Raw genomic sequence first — 21,865 nt, forward strand, 5'->3', positions numbered from 1 at the left:
TTTCTCCTAAATTCCACAATATCCACAAGCAACACGGAGTTCTAGTCGCTGCTTGTCTCTCTCAGTGTTTAGCAGTCATTAATCATAATCGGTTAGCCGCTTCCATAAGTTAACACAATCTAAAAATGAAAAGATGTGGCTCAGGAGGCCAATCGTTTAAAGGATCAACACTTTCTATGCAGCCGTACGCACCAGCTATTACCACTACAAAGTCTCTCTCCAGGAGGACGAATACGCTCGGTGTGTGTGTGTGTGTGTGTGTGTTGTTGTTGCGCGAAGCGACACACCCAGTCACGAGCGTTTGTGTGCTGCTGTCTGGTTCCCTTCACGTCCTGTCATTTGCTTTTTGTCTGCGCATAAAGAAGACATCAAGCGAGCTCATGGCAGACAGATGAGCGATAGAAGAGTTCACTGCCGATGACAGACACACACACACACACACAAAAAAAAAAGCCAATCCCCTCAACTACAGTCAGCCACTAAAAAGGTCTTTGTGCGTTGTTTTTTTTTGTGTTTTTTTTTCCACATGCCGTCTGGCTGGAGGCCTGTCTGGAGTGTCTGGCCTTGGGGTTACTCATCATGCGCTCGGCTGCCGGCATCAGGCCGTCCCCTTGATTACAGGGCTGCAGCTGAGTGGACGGGGCGTTCCGGTCTTATCCCTTATCACCAGGTGCTTTTTTACCCCGGCTCTGCGACCGCTCGCTCTTCTCAGCTTCCCGCAGATGCAGGCGATTGACTCGACCCAAGTGCCCCATTAAAACCAGTCCTGTACCTTCCCTGTAAGGTCGTTAGCACCATCATTTATTGGATCAGCGTGGTTATTTGAAAAACAGAAAAAAAACAAAAGCAGCAGAGCGTTTAGCTCACAACTGGCAGTATGAAGGTGACTAAGCATGAACGCCTTTCAGCATGAGGTATTTTTAAAACAGAGATGTCAGAGCATAAGGAGTCAAGATGTCCCTCTCTCTTTTTTTTTTTTTTTTACAACCTTCTTTCTTCACTGAACCTTTTAAGTTTGTTCAAATACCCATACTCCACACTGTCCGACACATCATATACATTGATTATTAGATTGTACCTGGCAGCATAAGAGCATGTACCTATAGTTCTGCTGGCCACGTCCCTTCCTACCACAGTCCATACCTAGTCTGGGGCCGTTGACTCGCTGTTTTGGTAAGCAACCAGATCCAGGGCGAGAAAGACAGGCCTTTCCGTCAAAATAAAAGCACCAAGGGAATAAAATGCGGTGAAACGTTTTAATTTAAGGAATATCATTTACAAGAAAGTCCCCGAGCCATTAAGTTAAACTTTTGCTTTTATTGTATTACAAGTTAATGTCTATTTTATAAGTTTTATGTTGGTGAACACTTTTACTTTGGTGAATTTGGTGATTTCCATACCACAGCACCAGAGGCTACGAGCCCTCAGATTAACACTGAGAAAAAAATGAAATTCTGTAAGATTGGATGGTGAGTCCAGCTGGGCGGGGCTTGGTGCGCGACTAAGAGCGATGACTTTCACAGTAAGACACAACAATCTACTTTTATACAACACCGGACATTTGAACAAAATCTGTTCAGTTCCATACTGTAAAACAGTGGTTCCCAACGTTTTCTGTCTTGTGAACCCCCTGAGCTTTTTTGTCATACCGTGAGTACCCCCCACTCGTGTTGATCTTTTTCCAAACGTGGTCATATCAAACAAAACACAACTGATTATAAAATGCTGTTGAACATTAAAGTGTGTTGTATTTTAAATGATAATTATCCTGCATTTTAGTTATTTTGAACTCAAATTAAACATAAAAATCTGCCTTATAACAGGACTTTACTGCAAAAGAAACACTGATGCTGTGGTGTGTAAGTGAATCACTAAACTGCCTGTGTTAAAGTTTGGCCTCTTTCCCCTGAACCCTCTCCAGAGTCCAGAGCAGCAGTAACTGAACGTTTGAGCCATTTATCCATGTTTGGCTGTTTTGGTGTTTGGTGTGGCCTTGGCATGTGTCTTCACAGAGTTCTCAGCTCAGCCAGAGGTTATTGTCTCCTGGGGCGCACACATAGCATTTTAGTAATGAGTTTAGGAAATGGCCGGGTATACTTAACTTATCATCTTGGAAATGAATTAATAAATGTTTCCACATACCCCCTGCAATGTGCTTACGAACCCCTAGGGTTGCGCGTACCAACAGTTAGGGGGTAAAAGACTAAGAAAACTAGCACCCTTGCATATTTATAACCCTGGAACCAATGGATTTTCTTATGTAACTAATCAATTAAATGACTCATTGTCTCAGTTCTCCATTTACACTAAAGCAGCATTACTCAGTAATATCATCCAGATATAATGAGCCTCATTTTAAGAAACTGTTGGGTTTCTATTGTGAGGTCTTAAAGTGCTTTCAGATAATGCATTTTATTTGTAAATTCTACAAATAGAACAGAATAAAAATAAATAAATAAATATATATTTTGCTACTTCTAAAGAATAGGACCTCATATTATACTATATCAATCTCATTATGCAATCCACAGATGCAGCTTTTGGAGTTCCTAGGCAGTAAACCACTTTGCCTTTAAACTGAAGGGTCATTAGAGGTTACTTGTTTGTCACTTGTCGTTGTGCAATGGGGTTTGACTTTGGAGATGAGGGTTATCCCTCCAGAACGAGGTGTGTTTGCACTCCCCCTCCCCTCCTGCAGCTTCTTTTCACTTGATGTGCAGCAGATTGTTTTCTGTCCTCTTGCAAAATGAAATCTCAAAACAACAGCCCGGGCGCCTGAGATAACCAAAGTTGGCATGCTGTCACTCCATCTGAACTTGTTGACAGATTGAAGGTGCTCAGGCTGCAGCGCCGAGGGAGCACATTCAGCACCTTACACAGCTGTCCGCCGCCGGTTTTCTGAGCGAGGGGCATTTTTTGGCGCTTACTGGACTCTTCTTTGACTCTGATTTAACTGCGTGGTGTCTTGGAGAGCTGCAGGCCCGGCCTAGATCTGTTGGCAATCAGCGGTGTGTTGGACTAGACTGCTCTGTGCAAAATTACAGAGGCGGCTGGAGGGGCGCTGGATATGATTTCCCTGGGATGGAGCCCGTCCAAGACTGTGATTAAAGAGCATATGAGCACTGATTAATATGATCATCTTCCTGATGACAGAGGTATTTCTATAATAAATGGATGTTTATGATGCCAGCCCTTCAGCCATCATACTGTATGTCCCCCCACATTCTGCAAAATGGCAGCGGTGGCTTTTAATTTGAAAATTTTTAATATTTTTCACGTTGAATGCCAAAACATTTAGATTTATTCGCGGGCGATAAGGGAGCGAAAGCAGCATCAGGAGCAGCTGCCTCAGTGTGAAGCTGCAGATAAGTGCCACTATAGGGGCTGAAACCTCAAAATAATAGCTGTGCCTCTGGATGCTGACCAGGTGTGTGCCATCCGTCTGCAGTACGCCACATTTCTCGTGACTTATATCACTTATCAATCCCCCCGTGGAGCTCATACGTCCAATCACGGCCTCAGATTGGACCGCATGGGCCCTCAGGCTGTGCTTTGACATTTAAAGGAAGCAAAAAAAAGGTTGGAAGGCCATTTTGGCTGCTTAGCGGCCCCTGTAAATATCCAGCGTCAACCAGTGTCGGCTTCTCTGCGTAATCGGCTCTGTGTCTTTTCACTCCGCGGTCTTTGTTTTATTAAGATAAACGATAAAGCCGCTGTGTATGCACACGCATATCTCTGCTTAGCCCGGACTGTGTATTTGAAAAGACATGCCTCGCAGCTGCTTGTAGCAAAAAAAAAAAAAGAAGAAGAAAAAAGGTCAGCGAGGCGGCGGATAAGCAAAGCCGAGCATGTACATTATAACAAGTACCAGTGGTTTCATTTCTCATCTGGCTTGTGCCTGTTTGTTTCACAGTGTATTCTCTCTGACAGTCCATGTGCTGAGCTGGAGTGAGATAGCATCATTATAACACAGCTCACTAGTTTAAAAAAAAAAAAAAAAAAAAGTGAGGGGGGGGTTTGGACAAGCATGGCGGGGTTTTTATGACTTCATCAGGCTGCCTGGGCAATGAATTCAGGAAATTCAGCAATTAAGAATGAGGATATCATGTTGTACATCATGCAGCCAGGCTGTTCTTGTGGGGATTTACTCTGATTAAGTGGGTTCAGATGAAAATGGTCTGTGAACAAAAACCTGAGGTTTATTTACAAATTCACAAGAGCTCTTTCCTCCGTTTTTGACCCTGTCGTTTATTTCCAGCGACCTCCCTGGAAACGACTCTGCATCTCAAAGCGTTTCCCTGCGTCCCGCCACGCCACCTCACATCACATTACATTACATCTCCACACACACACTCACACACGCTGGCCTGTTGTGTAATGTCACAATAATTATGATTGCCAGCAAAAGTCAACAAATGCTCTTATTTGGCAGCCTGGGAAGTGCATTACAAACAACTGGGCCCCGTGTTTCTTAATGCGGATTTTAAATCAAGAGGCTCTGTTTTACGTCTGTGGTGAATACATGGGGGGTTTTGGCACAATCAAGCTGCAGTGCACATCTAGTTTATGTTCCATGTGATTGTTCTGTGAATCATAGTGCTGTTTCCCATCTGTCCTGCTAATCATTATGACCTTTTTACAAACACGACCTGGTTCTTCTGCGAGACACGGGAGGAAATTACACTTCACACCTAAAAACATCTCAACAGATCAGATTTGCTTCGCTGCTCATATTTTGTTTTATCTTGTGAAAAGAGGAAACATATAGGTTATTTGAACGGGGAGTAAAGCTGGAGAAGAGGATTGCCGTGGCTTTAGTGCGTACGGTCACATGAGCGCCTCAGAAGTTGGTTTGAGCCATTGAATCTGAATCTGAGTCCAGTGAGATTATCCCTGTGTGGTAAAACAGGAAGGGGGGCTGGCCTGCGCTGGTGGATAATAATACGTCTTTGTTCAATTTTTTAAATGTTCCCTTTACTTTTCAACACAAGAAGCTTATTTTACACCCGCCTCACCAGTAGAGGGCCAACAGAACAACAGAAAATACTGAACATATTCACCATTCGATTATAGAAATGTTGTTTTCGTTTGGTCTTGTTTCAAACAAGTGTGTTTCCTTATGTCTGGAGGAGAATTTATAGCCTGGGGCAGCTCAGTTATTTAAAGATCCTGTATTTTACACTTCTCCTGTGTTTTATTTGAAGTGCTGATCCACAAGAAGACATTGTAGAAAGCAATAACCACCTCAGTGTAATTTTACATCTCCTCTCTCAGGATTCTCGCCAATCAGAGGAGAGGCTCAGCATTTCTCTTATAGAACCTATCAGTGCTATAATCAACAAAAACATTGATCTACCTGTATCCAGTGTAAAATACAAATTAGTTTCATCAAAAATATTTGATAATTTCTATAAAAGATGAGTGCATTTATTTGACATTTTGCTGTCAGATCAATCGTTAATCAATATCAGTATCAGGATCATGTTATCCACTATTGTTTGGGCTCGGACGCACACAACAATTGTGTGTCTGTTCTCTGTCAAAGTGAATGAGCTGTGTGTCTTTGTCCCAGTGTGTAGACCTGTCCATTTATGAGAGGATCACCCCGAGATGTATTTTAGAGCACAGGGTGAACAGAGCCATCATTTCACCATTACTGGTATATGATTATGTAAATTTAGGCCACGGTACAGTGGAGTTGAAATGACTCTATTCTTGCCCTACATGAGGGAAAATAAATATGGCTATTGCAGACCCAATTCTAGCTGACTTGAAGAAATCAGGGGATTGTGCAGAGAGCCGCTGATGATAGGCTGCCAGCCCTGCTCCCTAATTTGGACACTGACACGGGGGGAAGCTGAGTGCTTCCTCAATAAGCGCGGGGTCCCTGCTGGTTTAACAATTATATAACAAAGTTGACCACTGATTTCTGCATCTGTTACAACCACCAAATGGCTCTTTTTTTTCATTTTTCTTTTTTCATAAGAACACGCACAGAAACTCCACCGCAGGTTAAAATGAACTCGCTGTCAGGAGGTATCGGAGGGGCAGTCATGCACAGTGGCACCTCACATGTGCATGTGTCAGTGTAGCATGAATGCAATTCCCCTCGCTGACCCGCCGCTATGATTCTGATTCCGGGCTTGGCAGTGGCTCACAGCAGCTATACTTAAGCTGTTAAGTGCGGGTGATGCACTGGGAAAATAAACATTTACTTGCGTGAGCAGCGGGAGAATTCAAGAGGGAGGGGGGGACGGTTTCTATTAAGTGCAGAAATTCTTATTGACATGTAATGCGCCGCCTTTATGGCCAAACACATCCCACTATCGTCTGATAAGCACATTTCGCCGTTACTCTTAAGAAAATAAAAGCTCTGAGGCAAAGAGAATTGGATTTGATACCTCTCTGTTGATGTGAATATATGATAGTGGGGTCCTTGAACTGGAAAATAATGAGGGGGGAAATTTGATGGCAGTGTTGAGCTGTCAGCGGTGAAAGCATCTGATATGTATTAATAATCATCCCATCACCTCTGAAGCTGTCAGGCCTATAGGACATGAAAGATCCCAGCCTAGGTCTCCTTCAAATCAGGCCCCGGCTAATTGCTTTCAAGCAGAGGCACCTCTGACCTCCCTGCATGGTCACTAAAGGTGTCCCCGCCTCGACCGGCATTGTTATGCAGTGAGCACCCCCGTCCTCTGCCAGGCTCTTTAAAACTCTATTTTCAAACACAGTTGGTTCAAGGGTATTTCATGCACCTCCACCTGAAGCGTTAGCGGTGAATTGGCATCATCGGACTATCAAACTGTTCCAGGGATGATACCGTTGCTGCTTTGATGCGAGGACGCGCCGCGGATTATTTTTATTTTCTGCAACGTCTGGACCAAAATCCACATGATCTTTGTAAAGGGAAACTTGTAAATGAAATGCATTGATCAGAGAGGAGGATGAAGTCCTTTAGAGGTGTAGGGGTTGATTTCAAAGGAGGACGGGGGAAGAATTAAGTTGTTGTCAGACCTTGAGAGCTCAATGCTCTGCAAGACAAACAAATTCAGAAATCATCTTCAATTTGACTCCACCTGTTTCTGCAAATACTCACAACAGTGCACAGCAGGTACCACAGACAACAATGGAAGTTTTTCCAAGTGATACAAAAAAGCGATTATGTTCCGTGTTGTGGTTCAGGAAAACCGAAACGGGCTAAAAAGGTTAAAAGCAAGAAAGCTCCTACAGCAAGTTTTGACAGATCCTGTACATGAAGCAGAGCCTGGGTCTGTCTGTGTCCTTCATCTTAAACTCTGTGACTCACTGAGTGTACTCTAGGTTTCATACACCTAAGCGAATGCTGCTTTTAATCCAAATGTATTTTATGGTGCAAGCGCCCGCCGAGTGGATGAACGGCCTTCAGAGCCGAGCCGGGCTATCTTCACGTTCAGACAGGTGGATGGATGGTAGATGGAGGTTGCGCAGATCACATCCACCCCTACGCAAACACAGTCTACTGGGTTCACACCCACGCAGAAAACATGCCCAGCTGTGGAAGAGAAACAGCTGAGGTCACATGGAATGTGGCAAAAATGATTGCGCTGTCTTAAAAAATGTAAATCGCATCCTCTGCACAGGGAGACACCAACGTTTTCCCTCCAAGAGAGGATTACATGGAGATGCAGGCTGCTGGAGAGTGAGTCAGGGGGCTGAGGGCGGAGGGAGGCGGAGGTGGGGGGATTGCTCGAATACGTTTGCCTTTAAATCCAGTGACCCTCAACATTTCTCCGAGACTCAGTGAAGTCTTTTACTGTCAGTTGATTTTTGTTGAATCCAACAAAACAAGCACCTTGAACTTAAAGAGCAATTCCACCAATGAGTTAACTAGTCTTCTGTGGCTCTAGAGGAGTTTTGTCAAGTCGGAGAAAACAATGATGTCATGCACCTTTAAATGCACACTATGTAACTTGTGCTAGGGTTATCTAAATCAACGCAATAACAAAAGATGCGTCCGGTGTCCTGAAATGACATGGGATCATGGGAGTTTTCATCACCATTGCTACTCCACGTTTAGATTCCTTTAAGGTCAGAGGCTCAGCAAGTTTCTTTTACCTGGAGCTCCAATTAATAATGATAATAATCAAAAAACAAAAGAGAAGAAAACAGAGGTTGTTATCACAATTAAACCATAATGTTTCTGGCATTTTGAGGCTTCCACACAGAGACTGTTCCTTTAACATTAATTTCTCATGAGCAGCCAACATTTAACATCAGCCTCCTTCTGCTCTGTTATGAGAGTCACAACATCAAGTAGAAGTAATCTTTATTATGTCATAACTTGTTAGTGTCAGCCAGCCTGGAACCAAACTGTACCCAGTCCTGTTTTTTTCTCCTAACAGGCTGCTGTGCATATGTGTTAAAAATATGTTAGTCTAATAACCTGTGACTACTGTAACTCAGATGGGATTTAGGGCTGCTTGGTGGTTAAAGCGCGTCCTATGTTGGCAATGTCCATTGAAGTAATCGCCGCATCAACTCCTGACTGTGCTGATCTGTACTGCATCTCTCCTTCAGTCTCTCTCCACACTCACTGTCTCTCTTCACAATCCTGTCACTTAAAGACAAAAATACTTGAATAACTAGAATACTAGAATAACTTTTAAAAAGTGATTTAATAAGCAGCAGCTGCCTGGAAAAGCAGAATGTATGTTAAAGCTCCTATAGTATAAAATAAAAGTATAAGTATAAAGTTTAGTAGGCTTAAAACAAGCTGTCAGGACTTCTTTAACTTTGTGATGTCACAAGGGCTCAGAGTCTCCTCTATTCTGATTGGCTCACAGACCTGTTGTTGCTAGAGCTCCAGAGTAAAAGCCTGAGAGAGGAGATGTAAAACTGCAGTGAGGTGGTTTTTGGTTCTTGAAACCTATTATATGATATATTTTTAAAGAGCAACACTTCAAACAAAACGTAAAATCCGGAACTTTTAATATTGCATTTTGATAAAAGTTGATGAAAGTAGTTTTTATAAATGTGTCAAATTTGCTTTTGTTCAGCAAATAGTGTCAGTTGTTGCACTGAAATCTGTGCAACAATTGTCCAAAAACGTGTACACAGTTTCTTATATGAAACATTGGAGACATTGAAGCCGAAGGACATTTTCTTTTATTTCCTAAAGGAGACACTTGATATTTCCTGTTCAAATTAAAAAGCTATTCAAAACCTTTAAAACACAGCTAAACACCAACAATCCTGCATACTTGGACACAGATGGTGCTGTAGGCGTTAAAATACACAAGCACATCTTGAAAACAGCAGTAATTAATATATGAGTTTATAGCATCGGTACGGCCCATGAGGCGAGCACGGAGGCAGAGAGAAAGACCCTTATGTAATGAACAACCTCCACTCTGCTTTTCTTTTTTTTTCTTTTTTCGCCTCGGAGTCGAATCAGCCGGCTGAGTGAAAGAAGAGGATATTAAAAAATGCGCTGTCTAATGTATTCATAAGACATTCAAATGCAGAGCACGGCGGTGACTGGCTTCTGGATCAGTTAGCTTTAAAGGAGGAGCTTTTCAGGGTCACTAACACATTTTCTAATATTGAAAAATGAATGCACAAATGCCTTTCCAGTCTGTCTTTAAGAGCGCCATAACAATTATACAGTTTTCCGCCGTGTTAAGCCCCACAGGTACGTTAAAAGTCTGAGAGTGGCTGACTGGGTCTGCTCTCCGTGATGTCAAGTCACTCATTAATGGCTTGTCACCGCAGTGCCACCGCGGGGGGAGATGGAGAGAGTGAGGGAAGCAGGGTTTTTCTAGAATAGTGCACAAATCTGGTCTTCATTCACCGCTCAGAGAAATAGAGAGTGCTTTTCCTTTGTGAGAATCACCTATGTGGAATGACCACCTTTTAGCCCCCCTGGAACACAGTATCTGCTAATACCGTTCACTGATCTCATGATCTCTCTGGAAACACAAGGGCCCCAGCGGTGGTGGAGGTAAGGGAGTGAAGTGAGTGGCGGGGTTGGGTTAGGCCGGGCCGGGCCAGGCTGGGCCGGGCTGAGTCATTGCCACTACAGCTGCAGGCCAAAGGGGGGTAAATGGGGCAGATCTGGTGCCTGAGCCTGCGTCACACTCTGGAAAGAGGAGAAGCTGTGTGGGAAAGTAGCTCATCATGCTGCCTGCCGGCTCTCTGTCTCAGGCAATATCACTGCTGCCACTTCAATCATGAGTGAAGAGCGCTGCTGTTCTCAGCTAGAGCCATATATTCTTTTTTTTTTTTTAATTAGCACTGGGTTGATCAAACCCAGTTTGTCTCAGGCTGGTAGTTTAAGTCCCTTGTCTGACTGGCAGCATCAGAGAGGGTGCAGTATCCGACACGTTTGGGGCTTTAACCGTAACCACAGACTAGGATATGTTCAGATCTGGTCTCAGACTGGTTGTTTTATACACGTATACGTTGCACATAGAGAAACATAGGATCAGATTTGGGGAATTTGAACAAAACTGGACACTATAGGAGAGAATATCGAAATGATCGCAGGATGCTGAAAAACCTGAAACAGTATTGAACTCACAGGAAGTTTAGTGCCATACAGGGGACCAAAATATTTCTCTGCAACCACAAAGCAGCCCTATCATCTGGACCCACCATCCAACCTCAGGGGATGTAGTTTATCTGAGTTTTTACCTGAAATTTGCTATATTTTTGATTCACCAAGAGAGAGACCCTGAGCTGCTCTCTGTTTGGTTCACTGACCTAGTATAACTCTTGTTCAAGGGAGAAGCCTGCCTAACAAACGAAATGTGGAACTACAAAGAAGTTCTCAAAATAAATTATTGGAAATATGTCAAATAGGGGACCTTAATTGAGTAATTTGAATATTATATATTGCCTTTTATATTATAACAGAAAAGGAAGATTCGGTGTGACCATCTGTCTTATGAAATTATAAACATACACACACCCTCAAAACTTTCTTCTCTCTATGCACATGAAGGGTAGGGAAAAAAAATAAAAATAAAAATAAACATCTGCAGGGCATGAAAGCAAATGTCAGAGTAAAGCAGTAAACACAGACAAGAAGGTATCACTTTGTGCCCATAAATCCGAAGCAGAATTAGACGCGAGAAAGAGACAGGTCCATATTTCAAGGACACCGTCTGGACGGTGGCAGAGAGAGCAGCCAAATTGGACGGAGTTAAGCTGCACTAACTGCTTGTTGTGACTCGGGAGAGAAAACTCAATCGTCCCTTTGACCGGCCGACTCCGCAGAGAAAGGATACATTGTTCCCGTGTTTTGGGTGGATTATGAGGGGGACATGTCACAACAGCAGGTTTTTGACAAGGTCTTGGGTGTCTGCTGTTGTGCGCTTTACTTGTCAGGAATGCTGATGAAGCCTAATGAGGTTTTAATCCAGCCGGAGTTATTAGTGGCAGGTCATTTTACAACAACCTGAGGTCAGGCTGCATTAAGGCTGCAGAGGTCCACTCCCATTGGATCACTGAGCATGACACAGACTAGTCAGCACTTGAGCAGCTTTTACCCATCCAGAGAGAGAGGGGCTTTATCTCTTGCACTCTCTCGAGATGGTGCAATTATCAGATTTTGGAAGATACTCCACTGTCAAATAGTATTTGTGAATCGCTCATGATGAGATGATCGACTGGAGTCATGCGATTACAGTGTCATCCAAGAATCTGCAACTTCTTTGGTGTTAATTCTTCATTCATAAGCGTCGCTTTCATTTGAAAGCGCTTTGCTGATCTGTGAAAAAACACCCAAGAAACAAATCAAAGCACGACTTCTGACAAGTGGCTTTTACCTTGGAGTTTGCGTCGTCCCCAGGACAGCTTTTCAAACTTGCTAAGACTTGTTAATTAATATGTTTTGCCCCAAGAGCAGCATGAGTCATCAACATTTCACAGTATGTTTACAAAAAGGATTTCTGGGGCTGTTTAGTGTTGCAGATTTGCAGTAAGCATATTTTTCTGAAAGCATCATCTCCTTGGGGTGAGGTTTAGCAATCAAAAAAGCTTAGACTCTTTTTTCCCTCACTGGGGTCCTTAAGAATGGTGTTGTAAAATGATGGTGATTATAATTAAGATGATGATGATAATGACGTAAAGGTAATGGAAGTTGTACAAGAAGCAGCAAGCGCAGCTGCAGAAAGAGCAGCAATAGATACGTTCCAGCTTAACAAACCTTTCAGCGGAAAGTTCTGTAAGGAAATGAAATAGGAAATCAGGAAATTAAGTATATTTTGCCGTGAACTTTCTAAAAAAAATTGCATTTATATCCTGAAACAAGAGAGAATTAACCTTAAGAATCATGAAAAAACAAACAAACATCAATGTGACAAAATACTTGAAATCAAACTAGAATCTGGTTGACATATTGATCTAGAAGACACAAGTGCCACTAATTAGTTTATTTTATAATAATGGATTAAATTATGTATAATGTAAACAGTTTTATTCATAGTGACAAATTCATTAAGCAATCCTCTACTCTCTTGTTCCTTAAGTAGAATCTTAGCATTTCTCATTTATTAGTATGCTTTTATTGCTTTTGTGTATAACATATTGCAAATTTACATTCTATTGTATTTGAATTAATTACTTAATTTCACCAGCAGCTGTTAACACAGAAAAATAAACCCAGTGAAATTTTTGTTTTTGTTAGACAGGTGGAAAAATACTCATGTTTTATAGCTGCAGATTGCAACACCTTCATCATATCAACTTTATAAGATGATGAAATGATGTGTTTAGGGCCTGTTCTAATGTATTGAAAAATCACATTATTATTCAGTTGAATAAGTTATTTTTAGATATTCCACTCCAGCTCTTTGACTATGCAGCAGTAGTTAAAGCAGTATGAGCACTAGTAAGACTAACATGAGCAGCAGCTGTAGCCATGCCATCACCAGTAATGACATCAGAAGAGCAGTAGCAGTAGTACTTGCTGGTGCTTCAGCAGTGAAAGCAACAGCAACCGGAGTGGTGCAGTAGGGTTTTTGCAGCAGTAGCAGGAGTTGTGCTAAACCGTTGCAGGAGTAGCATTAGGAGTAGTTACGGTAAATAAAAAGGCTGTAGGTCTCTGCTGAGACATTGCATGGCACCAGTTTGGGTTTAAGCTCCATCTACACGATGCTGTTAAGTTCAGTGCCATCATTAACTGTAGGTTTGACATCTTATAAATAAATCTGTGTGTATGTGTGTGTGTGTGGTATTTAGCAAATCTAAATATGATAGCATAGCACTTACTCTGGCAGCAAGACACTTCAAATGAGTCACTCAAAGAGCCAAAGATAATTGGTTTGCATAAGACTGGTGTCAGAGGGTTATAGGTACACCCCTCTGCCTCTGAGTGGCTTTTTCAATAGCTCTGTCATCAGGGAGAGTAAGTGCCTGCTTGTTCCACTGGAAATGTTGGAATTAATTGAACTGAATTGTTATTCATAATCTACATGTTGCAGTTTTCCACCGGCTAGGGGGTAACGCTATCTTCCGCTGTTTGCGCTGTAATTGAAATTTCGATCATGAGGTGTAAACATTAAGCAGTACGCTATGAATATTCATGAGCAGGGCGAGTGTCTCTGGGTGAGTGTTGGCGGAGCAGTCGGTGTGGCTGATTTGTGGCTGGCTCATATGTGTGTATGTGTGTGTGTGTGTGTGTGTACAGAGAGGGTTTGCCCTTCGCTTATTGACATGTTCTTGTCTAAACAGCTCCATCCCAGGTCAGCGAGGTCATCAAGGAGAAAGTGCAACAGCGCAGCATCCAGCTCTCCTGGCAGGAGCCGCAGCAGCCCAACGGCGTCATCACCGAATACGAAATCAAATACTATGAAAAAGTGAGTTTGTGTTTGTTTCTTCCTGAAACCTTTTTTTCCCCTTTCCTTTCCTTTCCTTTCCTCTCAGTTCGCATTCACTTTTTGCCAACTCTTCATTTTGTATTCTATCTGCATGCTGCTGTGAGTGCGGTTCACAAGATTCTGCAAGTACCTTCTTTGTCTCATAATTGCAATAATGAATGAGATGCTCATAAGATTTTAATCAGGCTATAGTCCTTCACAGCCACCCCCACGCACATGTTAGTGCGCACACACAAGCCGCGGCTGCTGCACTGCCAGAATTAGCAATCTGTTACTGTTATCTCCTTCTCCCCTCCCACATAGATTATACTGCTGCTTCCCCCCCCCGTCTAAGTCTGAACACATCAGCTCTTTACAGCAAAGGTTTAATGGAGCGAATTTAACCCAGCAAATCAAAAGCAGGGTAGCAGACCTCCGGTGCCAGTCCTGCTTGGCCACAGACTCTCGCACACTCTGACAAATCAGTCTCCTATGTCACGTACTGTGGCTGTGGTCTGCCCAGCTGTAAAAGTGGAAAATTGGAAACAACGACTACACCCCTAACAGACCCTGGCATTCCATTTGGGCTTTTGCCGAGCGAAACATTTACAGTTCAACAACAAAGTACACAATGCGTGCAGCCTATGCATCCAAATGGAACCCCTGATGGAAAAGATATATTTTATATGTTTTATGTTTTTTATTTAGCAGGACTTATTATAGCAAGGCAGTTATTAGAGTTAAAATGTGAAGTTTTATGTAACAATAAAGTGTAAAGATTAATAGGGGGGAAAAAAATCCATATTTAGTTAATTTTCGCACCTAAAACTGTATATCTTGTAATGCTAAAGACGTAGACCAATTGCAATACCAACATTTGAGCCCTGATTTAAAATTATGCTGTCATATGGGTTAAGGTTAAACCCTAAACTGTTGACATGAACCAATACATGGATGCCATAGAATATACATATATAATTTATTTATCTAATATGACTGTCAGTTATAAATAAACCTTGAAATAATACCACCTACAGTAGTTTTCCTGACAGGAGAGCCTGACCCTTTGGGATAAAGGCATTGCGTACACATCTTTTTACTGGTAACACTTTCCAGTGTAATGCGTTATCAAATTGCTGACATTTTTCCACAGGCTCACATTACACTATTTACAGGTATATGATTATCACTGTCTCTCTAAAACAGTAGTTAACATGAGCTGCATGTAAGAGCTACTCTTTTAGAGAAGAGAGGAATAATTGATTTCTGGGAAAACTGCCATTTTATCCTCTGAGTATGAAACTATCAAATTTATTAAGAAAATCACATGTGTGTATACTATTGGTGCATACACTGTACTTGCATACTTGCCAATACCATCAGAAGTAATATCCAGTATCAGTATTAGAACAACTATAATAAAACCACAACACTATGATGATATTAAACCCTGCATTAAACATTCTTGATCTCCATACATTCATCAGATGCTTCTATTAAAATATAGTCATTTACCGCAACAAGCCCCAATACATGCAGATTCATTACAATGCACTCCCTTGGGTGGAGTGTGGTGTAGTGCAATAGCTTTCAGCATAATACACATTTTCACAGCAGTTAGTAATTCATCAGTGGACATTTCTCTTTTTAGTAGAAACACTGGCTTCCTTATCTTATCTTTTTTATCACCATTATCCTACTTTCAATAAATCTTTCCTCCACATGACATTTCACATTTAAAGGCATCCCAGGTAAAAAGTGATGCTATGCCCTTTAAAAGCCTATTTCATTAAAAACAAAGCAAAACCAAACAAACAAAAAACAGCATGGTTGAAGGAACTGTACTTAAATTGTGGATGAAAGCAGTATTTCTCAGGAAACAGAAACTCAGAGTGGCAGAGCGGAGAGAACAATATGTTTCTTCTTGTCAGGCAGATGGAGTTTGTGCTGTAGAAATATACATTGGCTTAATTTACCAAGACAACAAGTAAACATGGGGGAAATGGGTTTATCAACAGTTAATTAAACCAGGAGCTGATCAGAAAAGATTTTATTAAGATTTGAAAAATTATACTAACACACGAACATTGAGTCAAACCTGTCCCTTTTGAAAGCCTAAGGCCTGGTTGTCTCTGCAGCTCTGATAAATGATGTATTAATGAAGTGTACACTATTTAAGAATGTATGATATTGACTGAATATTACAATGGCGACTAAATTTGAATATTTTCAGCTCAAATCAGGGCTGTGTATCTAGTTGGATGAAACATTGTTATATCACACTCATTTCATTCTCAAAGTGCAGGTAATTACATCCTGTGATGTGTATCTGCTGTATTTTTCAAGCAATGACGTGAAGATAACAACACTTCAATAAGACTCAATTATTAGCTGGGCTTTCACACAATCAGATGTTCTCTTTTTTTTACCGTGTAACTGGTTTTTGGAATTAAAAAAAATATTCTCTGCACAGGATCAGAAGGACAAGATCTATTCCACTGTCCGATCCAAGTCCACATCAGCTACCGTGAGCAACCTGAAGCCCAGCACGGCCTATGTGTTCCAGATCAGGGCCTTCACAGAGGCAGGATACGGGACCTACGGCCCCAGGCTGGAGATAACCACCAAGGAAGAGACCACAGGTAAGGCATCATGCACAGCCACTACAATTATGCATTATCCCATATAGTTCATAGTTGGGATGTAAACAAACATGTAATTATCCAGATACAAGTGGAAAATGAGCTCCAAGTATTTAAATACCATCCCCATTTCACCCAAAGCAATTATTGTTTGAAAATCTCCATTCTATCTCCTTCCTACTCATTTCCAAATGGACCGAGAGCACATTCATATTCAGTATTTATTTTCATTTATTTTCTGCTCAGCTAAACATACGCAGACATGCATGAGTAAAAATTGCAACGGCAAACACAGAAGAGGATGCAGTAGGCGACGCGCAGTGTGTTCCATAGTAGCTAATATGCTAGCAAGTGCTACCTGCTGAAAAATAGGAGCTATTTGTAAGTTTTGCTAGTGCTCCATTGCAAAGTTGGCATTATCATTTGTTTACTGGTGTAGAAAAACTTAAGCACCAATTTTCATTCCTTTACTGTCTCAAACTGTGGAATGTGCCAGTGTTAAACCCTATCTCTGGTCTCCCTATCTCATCATAAACGCTGCAATGCGATGCACGCCCCTCGTCTGTGCAAAGCAGAGCGCTATGCTTGCACATGCTGCCTCTCTTGAACCACCTACATTCGTGTTGAAGTTGAGTCAGACTTTGGCACAGCTCATGTGCTGTTGCTGTACTACCATAGAATGTCTCTGGCTGTACCCCACTGCACGCATGGAAAATACCGCATTTTATCTGAAAAGGGCTTTAGCCTCCCTTCCTTGGCAGCGCAGTGATCTTTTTTCCTGATACTGGGTCAAATGTACATAGTGTAGTTTACATGTGTGCAGAGTAAAACAGAAGTTCTCACTCTAACTGGCAACAACAGAGGTGTAGTTGTGTGAAGAAGTAAAGGGGGGGGATTGGTGTGTCATGTTGATCCAGTCTTAGTCAAGCCAATCAAGTTTACACATTGATTTTAATGTCTTCAAATACACCAATGCCCAACCCCACCCTCCCCATCAGAGGCAGTTTGACCACAGCAGTATATCAGCACATCATTTCAGAGCACAGGCTTTCAGCTCCAGATTTATGTACAACCTGTTAATGTTTCCAGCTATTATAGTAATGGCCCAGGGAAATTATTTGCTTTCAAGCAAAGCAAACACAAATTGCTTTGACTTTATGCTGACAAGACATCATGGGAAAAAAATCTCAAAGCATAAGGACAAGCTACTGTAGCGTCATGAGGATAAACTCATTTAAAGCTAATCAGTTACATTAGCTCTGCCCTGAGTATCACAGTGTGCTATTGTGGGTTTTGGAGCAGGTTGCCGCTGTGAGCTGTTTGTGCTATAGATCATAATGTCGAGCATTATAGATGCTCTGAACAGGGACACATTAGGTTCAGTTACTGTTTCTTCCTTTATTGAAGGTTTTTTTGGGGGGGAAACACAAAAACATGCTACTTGCCGCATCCAAGGGCCATCAACACAGTGGGAAATGTGCTTGTTTGCTGTCTTCAGCAAACTAAGATGAAAAGATGAAGTGAATATGTATTTGCATTATCAGGACATGGTTAGCATAGCTTAACTAAACAAATGCTTCTAAAAGTTGGTTACTCTTAACACAGCCAGAAATATATATTTTTTTAAAACGTACTTTGCATTAACACAGGTATTGGGTAGCCCAGGTCTATCTGGCTCCATACATATTTACTATAATCCAGTTACTGTTTCACATGATGATGCAAAATTGTTCTGAATTATAACGGTTCAAAATCACAGTGTATTGCGGCTGTGTTGACATTTAAACCTGCACCAGAGTTCGACTGCATTTTGGTGCGCACCTGAGTTATATGTGGGAAAATATATTAATATTAATAACCTCAGATATAATTTTATTTTTTTATTTTTATTTTATTATTATGTTATGTTATTGTTTTTTTTGCACTTGGCAGTCTTTCTATTGTCGGATACAACCAGTGTACCCACACAGGAAATGGAGGATGTCAAAAGAGGCTTTTTGGGGGAGATGCCATTAGAATCGTCAGAGCTTCTTGAAGCGATGACAGAAAGATTCTATTTCCTTCTGAGGTGAAGTGGACTCCATCGGGCAGAAACAGTCTCTTGTTGTAAAACCTGAGGAAGGGATGTTCAATGATTGTACCGCTGAAGCTGCCAGCGCTTCTCCTCATCAGTGAGTTCACAATCTTTCTGTCTTTGTTTATCATCCCTGGCTGTCCATATCTCCACGCTTGGCGCTCATTGATGCAGGAAAACGCAATCATCATGGAGGGACACTCTGCATGAAGTTGCATCAGTTCCCTCTGCATCTGAGCTGCAAGGTCATTGGGTGATGTTAGTCCCAGATCGTTGCCACCAGCGTGGATGACCAAAATGTCAGGGGGACTCTGCGTAGATAACTCAGCCTTAAAACGAGGGAGAACACCACTCCAGCGCATGCCACCTTTACCAAACCACTCCACTTTGGCATCGAGTCCCAAATTCTCCCCAAAAAGGTATTTTGCCGCCTTCTGTCCTCGATGTATGTAAGTGGACCCGATGATCCAAATCGTTGTGGAGTTTGTGGAGAACATCTCTCTCTCATCTTCTCTGGACTTTGGGATGTTTCCAGGAGCTTCATTGGTGGGCCATCTCACTGGAGATATCTTCGTCTCACAGCACATCTTTGTCTTTGGGATGTTTCCAGGACTTTCACTGGTGGGGCATCTCACTGGAGATATTGCCCCACAGCACATCTTTGTCTTCCCTGGGGAGGATCCTGGGCTTATACTGATCCTCATTCGTTTCCGTGGTGGAGAGTTGGTCTTTCCACAGATGTCTCTGTAAGATCTTTTCATCAAATATCTTCTGGTCCAGTCTTTGCTTGCCGTCTCCGTGTAGCAGGTTCCCTGATGCTCTTCTACATCTGTGGACACCCTCATCCTCTTACATGGCGGAGATGTGGTTCTTCCACAGATGTCTCTGTAAGATCTTTTCATTAAAGGTCTTCCTGTACAGTCTTTGTTTGTCATCTCCATCAACTCCATCAAGTCAACTAAACAGTTAATCGTCTCTGTGTCGTACACGCCAACAAATATCAAGTGTCATACGAGACTGAAGTTTCTGGTATACAGTATCGTGAGAGTTCTAAATTTCTGATCCTTTGAAATCCTATGATGTCATTATGTCATCACTGTATGATGACATCACTTTTTTGAAGATTCTTTGTCCAAAGTCATGCATACTAGGTTGCTTGGCCACCATAGCCCATAGGTCTGAATGTGAGTGTGTAGGGTTTGTATGTTGACCTGCGTTAAACAAGAGCGAGGAGATGATTCTGACCTTTTGACTGCAGCCTCGCTCTCCTCTGACTTCCACTCTGTTTTCTTTTGTTGTGTTTTGTTTGTCACTCATATCCACTTCTATGTTTTAGAATTAGAATTAGAATGCCTTTATTGCCATTGCACAGCTGTGTAACGGAATTACAGTGCAACTCCTGCAGATGATGTAATGATGTAAAATGCACAATGTATTGCACAGACTTCAGCAAAGAGTTGAGTTGTTTTATGGCACTTGGGTAAAAACTGTTTATGAATCTGGAGGTGCGGGCCTGGCTTTTAGCTGTGTGGTGCAACAGAATGTCATGCACCCTGGTATTTTTATTTGTCACATGTCATTTTCTTTTTTAGGTTTTATGAAAAATACCCCCGCATTAGTCACCGTTTCATTAAATTCGCCTTAGTCTGTAGCACCATCATCCAACCTGCCCACCACAATACGCCCCCACCCACCTCACGTACAGCATTTCTGCATAAAAGGACACTTTAATTACTCATACCACATGCAGAGTGTGTCCTGTAACAAGGTAAGAAGGTTACAATCCATCCAAAGTGTCCTTGTCCGGCACAGTGTCCGTCGCGTCTCCTCTGCGACGGCCTCGAGAGAGAAGCCTGCCGGTGTGTTAACATGACAGTGGAGTCCTTTTAATCACTCCCTAAAACAGACAATAATGATATGAAAAGTATCATCCTAGTATCATCACCCCGCCCCCAACAACGCAAACAAAATATCATTCTCTTATTTTTCCAAGTATTTACACATCTCAGATTCACTTGATTTAAAATGCATGAATCCCCCCCACCACACACACACAAACACACAAACACAACTCGCGTTGACCTTATATGGGACACCATTCTTCGGAGCAATCGGCAGTGTGTCAATGCAAACAGTCTGAGCACTGTGAGAGCTCTGAATGGGAAACAATCCAACCTGAATGTGTCTTTGTTTGAGATGAAGGGCATCGCCGTCGCCGTCTGGGACTATTAAGCCCACTTTCTGAAACAGTAGAGCCGTGTGTATAAGGACGGCTCAAAAATAGAAGCGTCCCTCCTCCACTCTCTGAGGGAAGGAAGGAGAGGAGGGGAGGGGGAGGGGGGAGGGGGAGGAGAGGGGTTTTCAATCTCCAGGCCGCTCATTGGGCTCAATTATGTCCTGCAGATTGTTTGGTCTTTTGATGTGCTCGAAGATTCTCACAGTGTATTTCTCTCTTTCTCTTTTGCATGTCTGTCCTTGTGCGTGTCTGTGTGTCTCTCTGTGTGTGTGTTATGTTCTGTGTGTGTGCATCTCATCAGCTGCAATTGTCTCCAGCGAGCAGAACCCCGTCATCATCATAGCAGTGGTGGCCGTGGCGGGAACCATCATCCTGGTGTTCATGGTGTTCGGCTTCATCATTGGGAGAAGGTACGCTCTCGCGGGCCCCATTGACTCTCCGCTCCTGTGAGTCTGCGCTTGTCAATTAGCCTTTCTGTCACTCACAGGCCTCCACGTCTGTGGAGTCGTCACATGCGCGCACACACACGTGCACCCATCATCTTGTGGCATGCTGTGTTAATGGGTTGTAATGCATCTTTTTTTTTTTTTTTCTTATACCCTCAGCCTCAATGAAAAAAAAAAAAGCTATTTTTTGCAGAGCCATTATGAGACAAGTACTCCAGATTGAGAAAGCTTTGGCTCTGCATTCCTGTGTGTGACTGTGTGAGATCCTGAGGGCGGGATGAAGTACGGCACTGTGTTTTTTTTTTTTTTTGTGGGGTTTTTTTTCCCTTCACCACCATCACAAAGCACCCTGCCTGTTGTCATTATCACAATTTCCTCATGTACTTGAGCTGTATTTCCATCTGCATGAACAGCGTTTCATCAGAGCTTGCTGTTAATGTTGGGTTCATTAGAATTATCCTCTCCTCGCCTGACTTCTTCTCTGAAGCATCACTAGGTCAGACCAGGATGTACAGACAACAGACACATTAATGTTATGTATCGGCAGTGGTATTATAATAATTATTATTATTGCCCCTAAGCTTTTAATGTATATTTTTGACATTTTGATATATGTAAAATATGAA

General features: G+C 42.2%; 1 protein-coding gene across 6 annotated transcripts in view; it reads left to right on the forward strand.

The window, feature by feature from the left end:
* The window catches only part of epha7 (eph receptor A7), an 88,695-nt gene that overhangs the window by 53,440 nt on the left and 13,390 nt on the right, over positions 1 to 21,865 (forward strand). For 4 of the 6 annotated variants that reach the window (XM_084000448.1, XM_084000445.1, XM_084000447.1 and 1 more), the window contains exons 5-7: positions 13,717 to 13,841; positions 16,315 to 16,483; positions 21,095 to 21,203. In XM_084000448.1, coding sequence (XP_083856574.1) covers positions 13,717 to 13,841; positions 16,315 to 16,483; positions 21,095 to 21,203 — 403 coding nt within the window. Of the gene's footprint in view, positions 1 to 13,716; positions 13,842 to 16,314; positions 16,484 to 21,094; positions 21,240 to 21,865 lie in introns of all 6 variants that reach the window. The other 2 variants (XM_084000444.1, XM_084000446.1) reach the window with 1 other exon arrangement.

The sequence above is a fragment of the Trachurus trachurus genome, assembly GCF_905171665.1.
Source record: "Trachurus trachurus genome assembly, chromosome: 24".
NCBI lineage: Eukaryota > Metazoa > Chordata > Actinopteri > Carangiformes > Carangidae > Trachurus > Trachurus trachurus.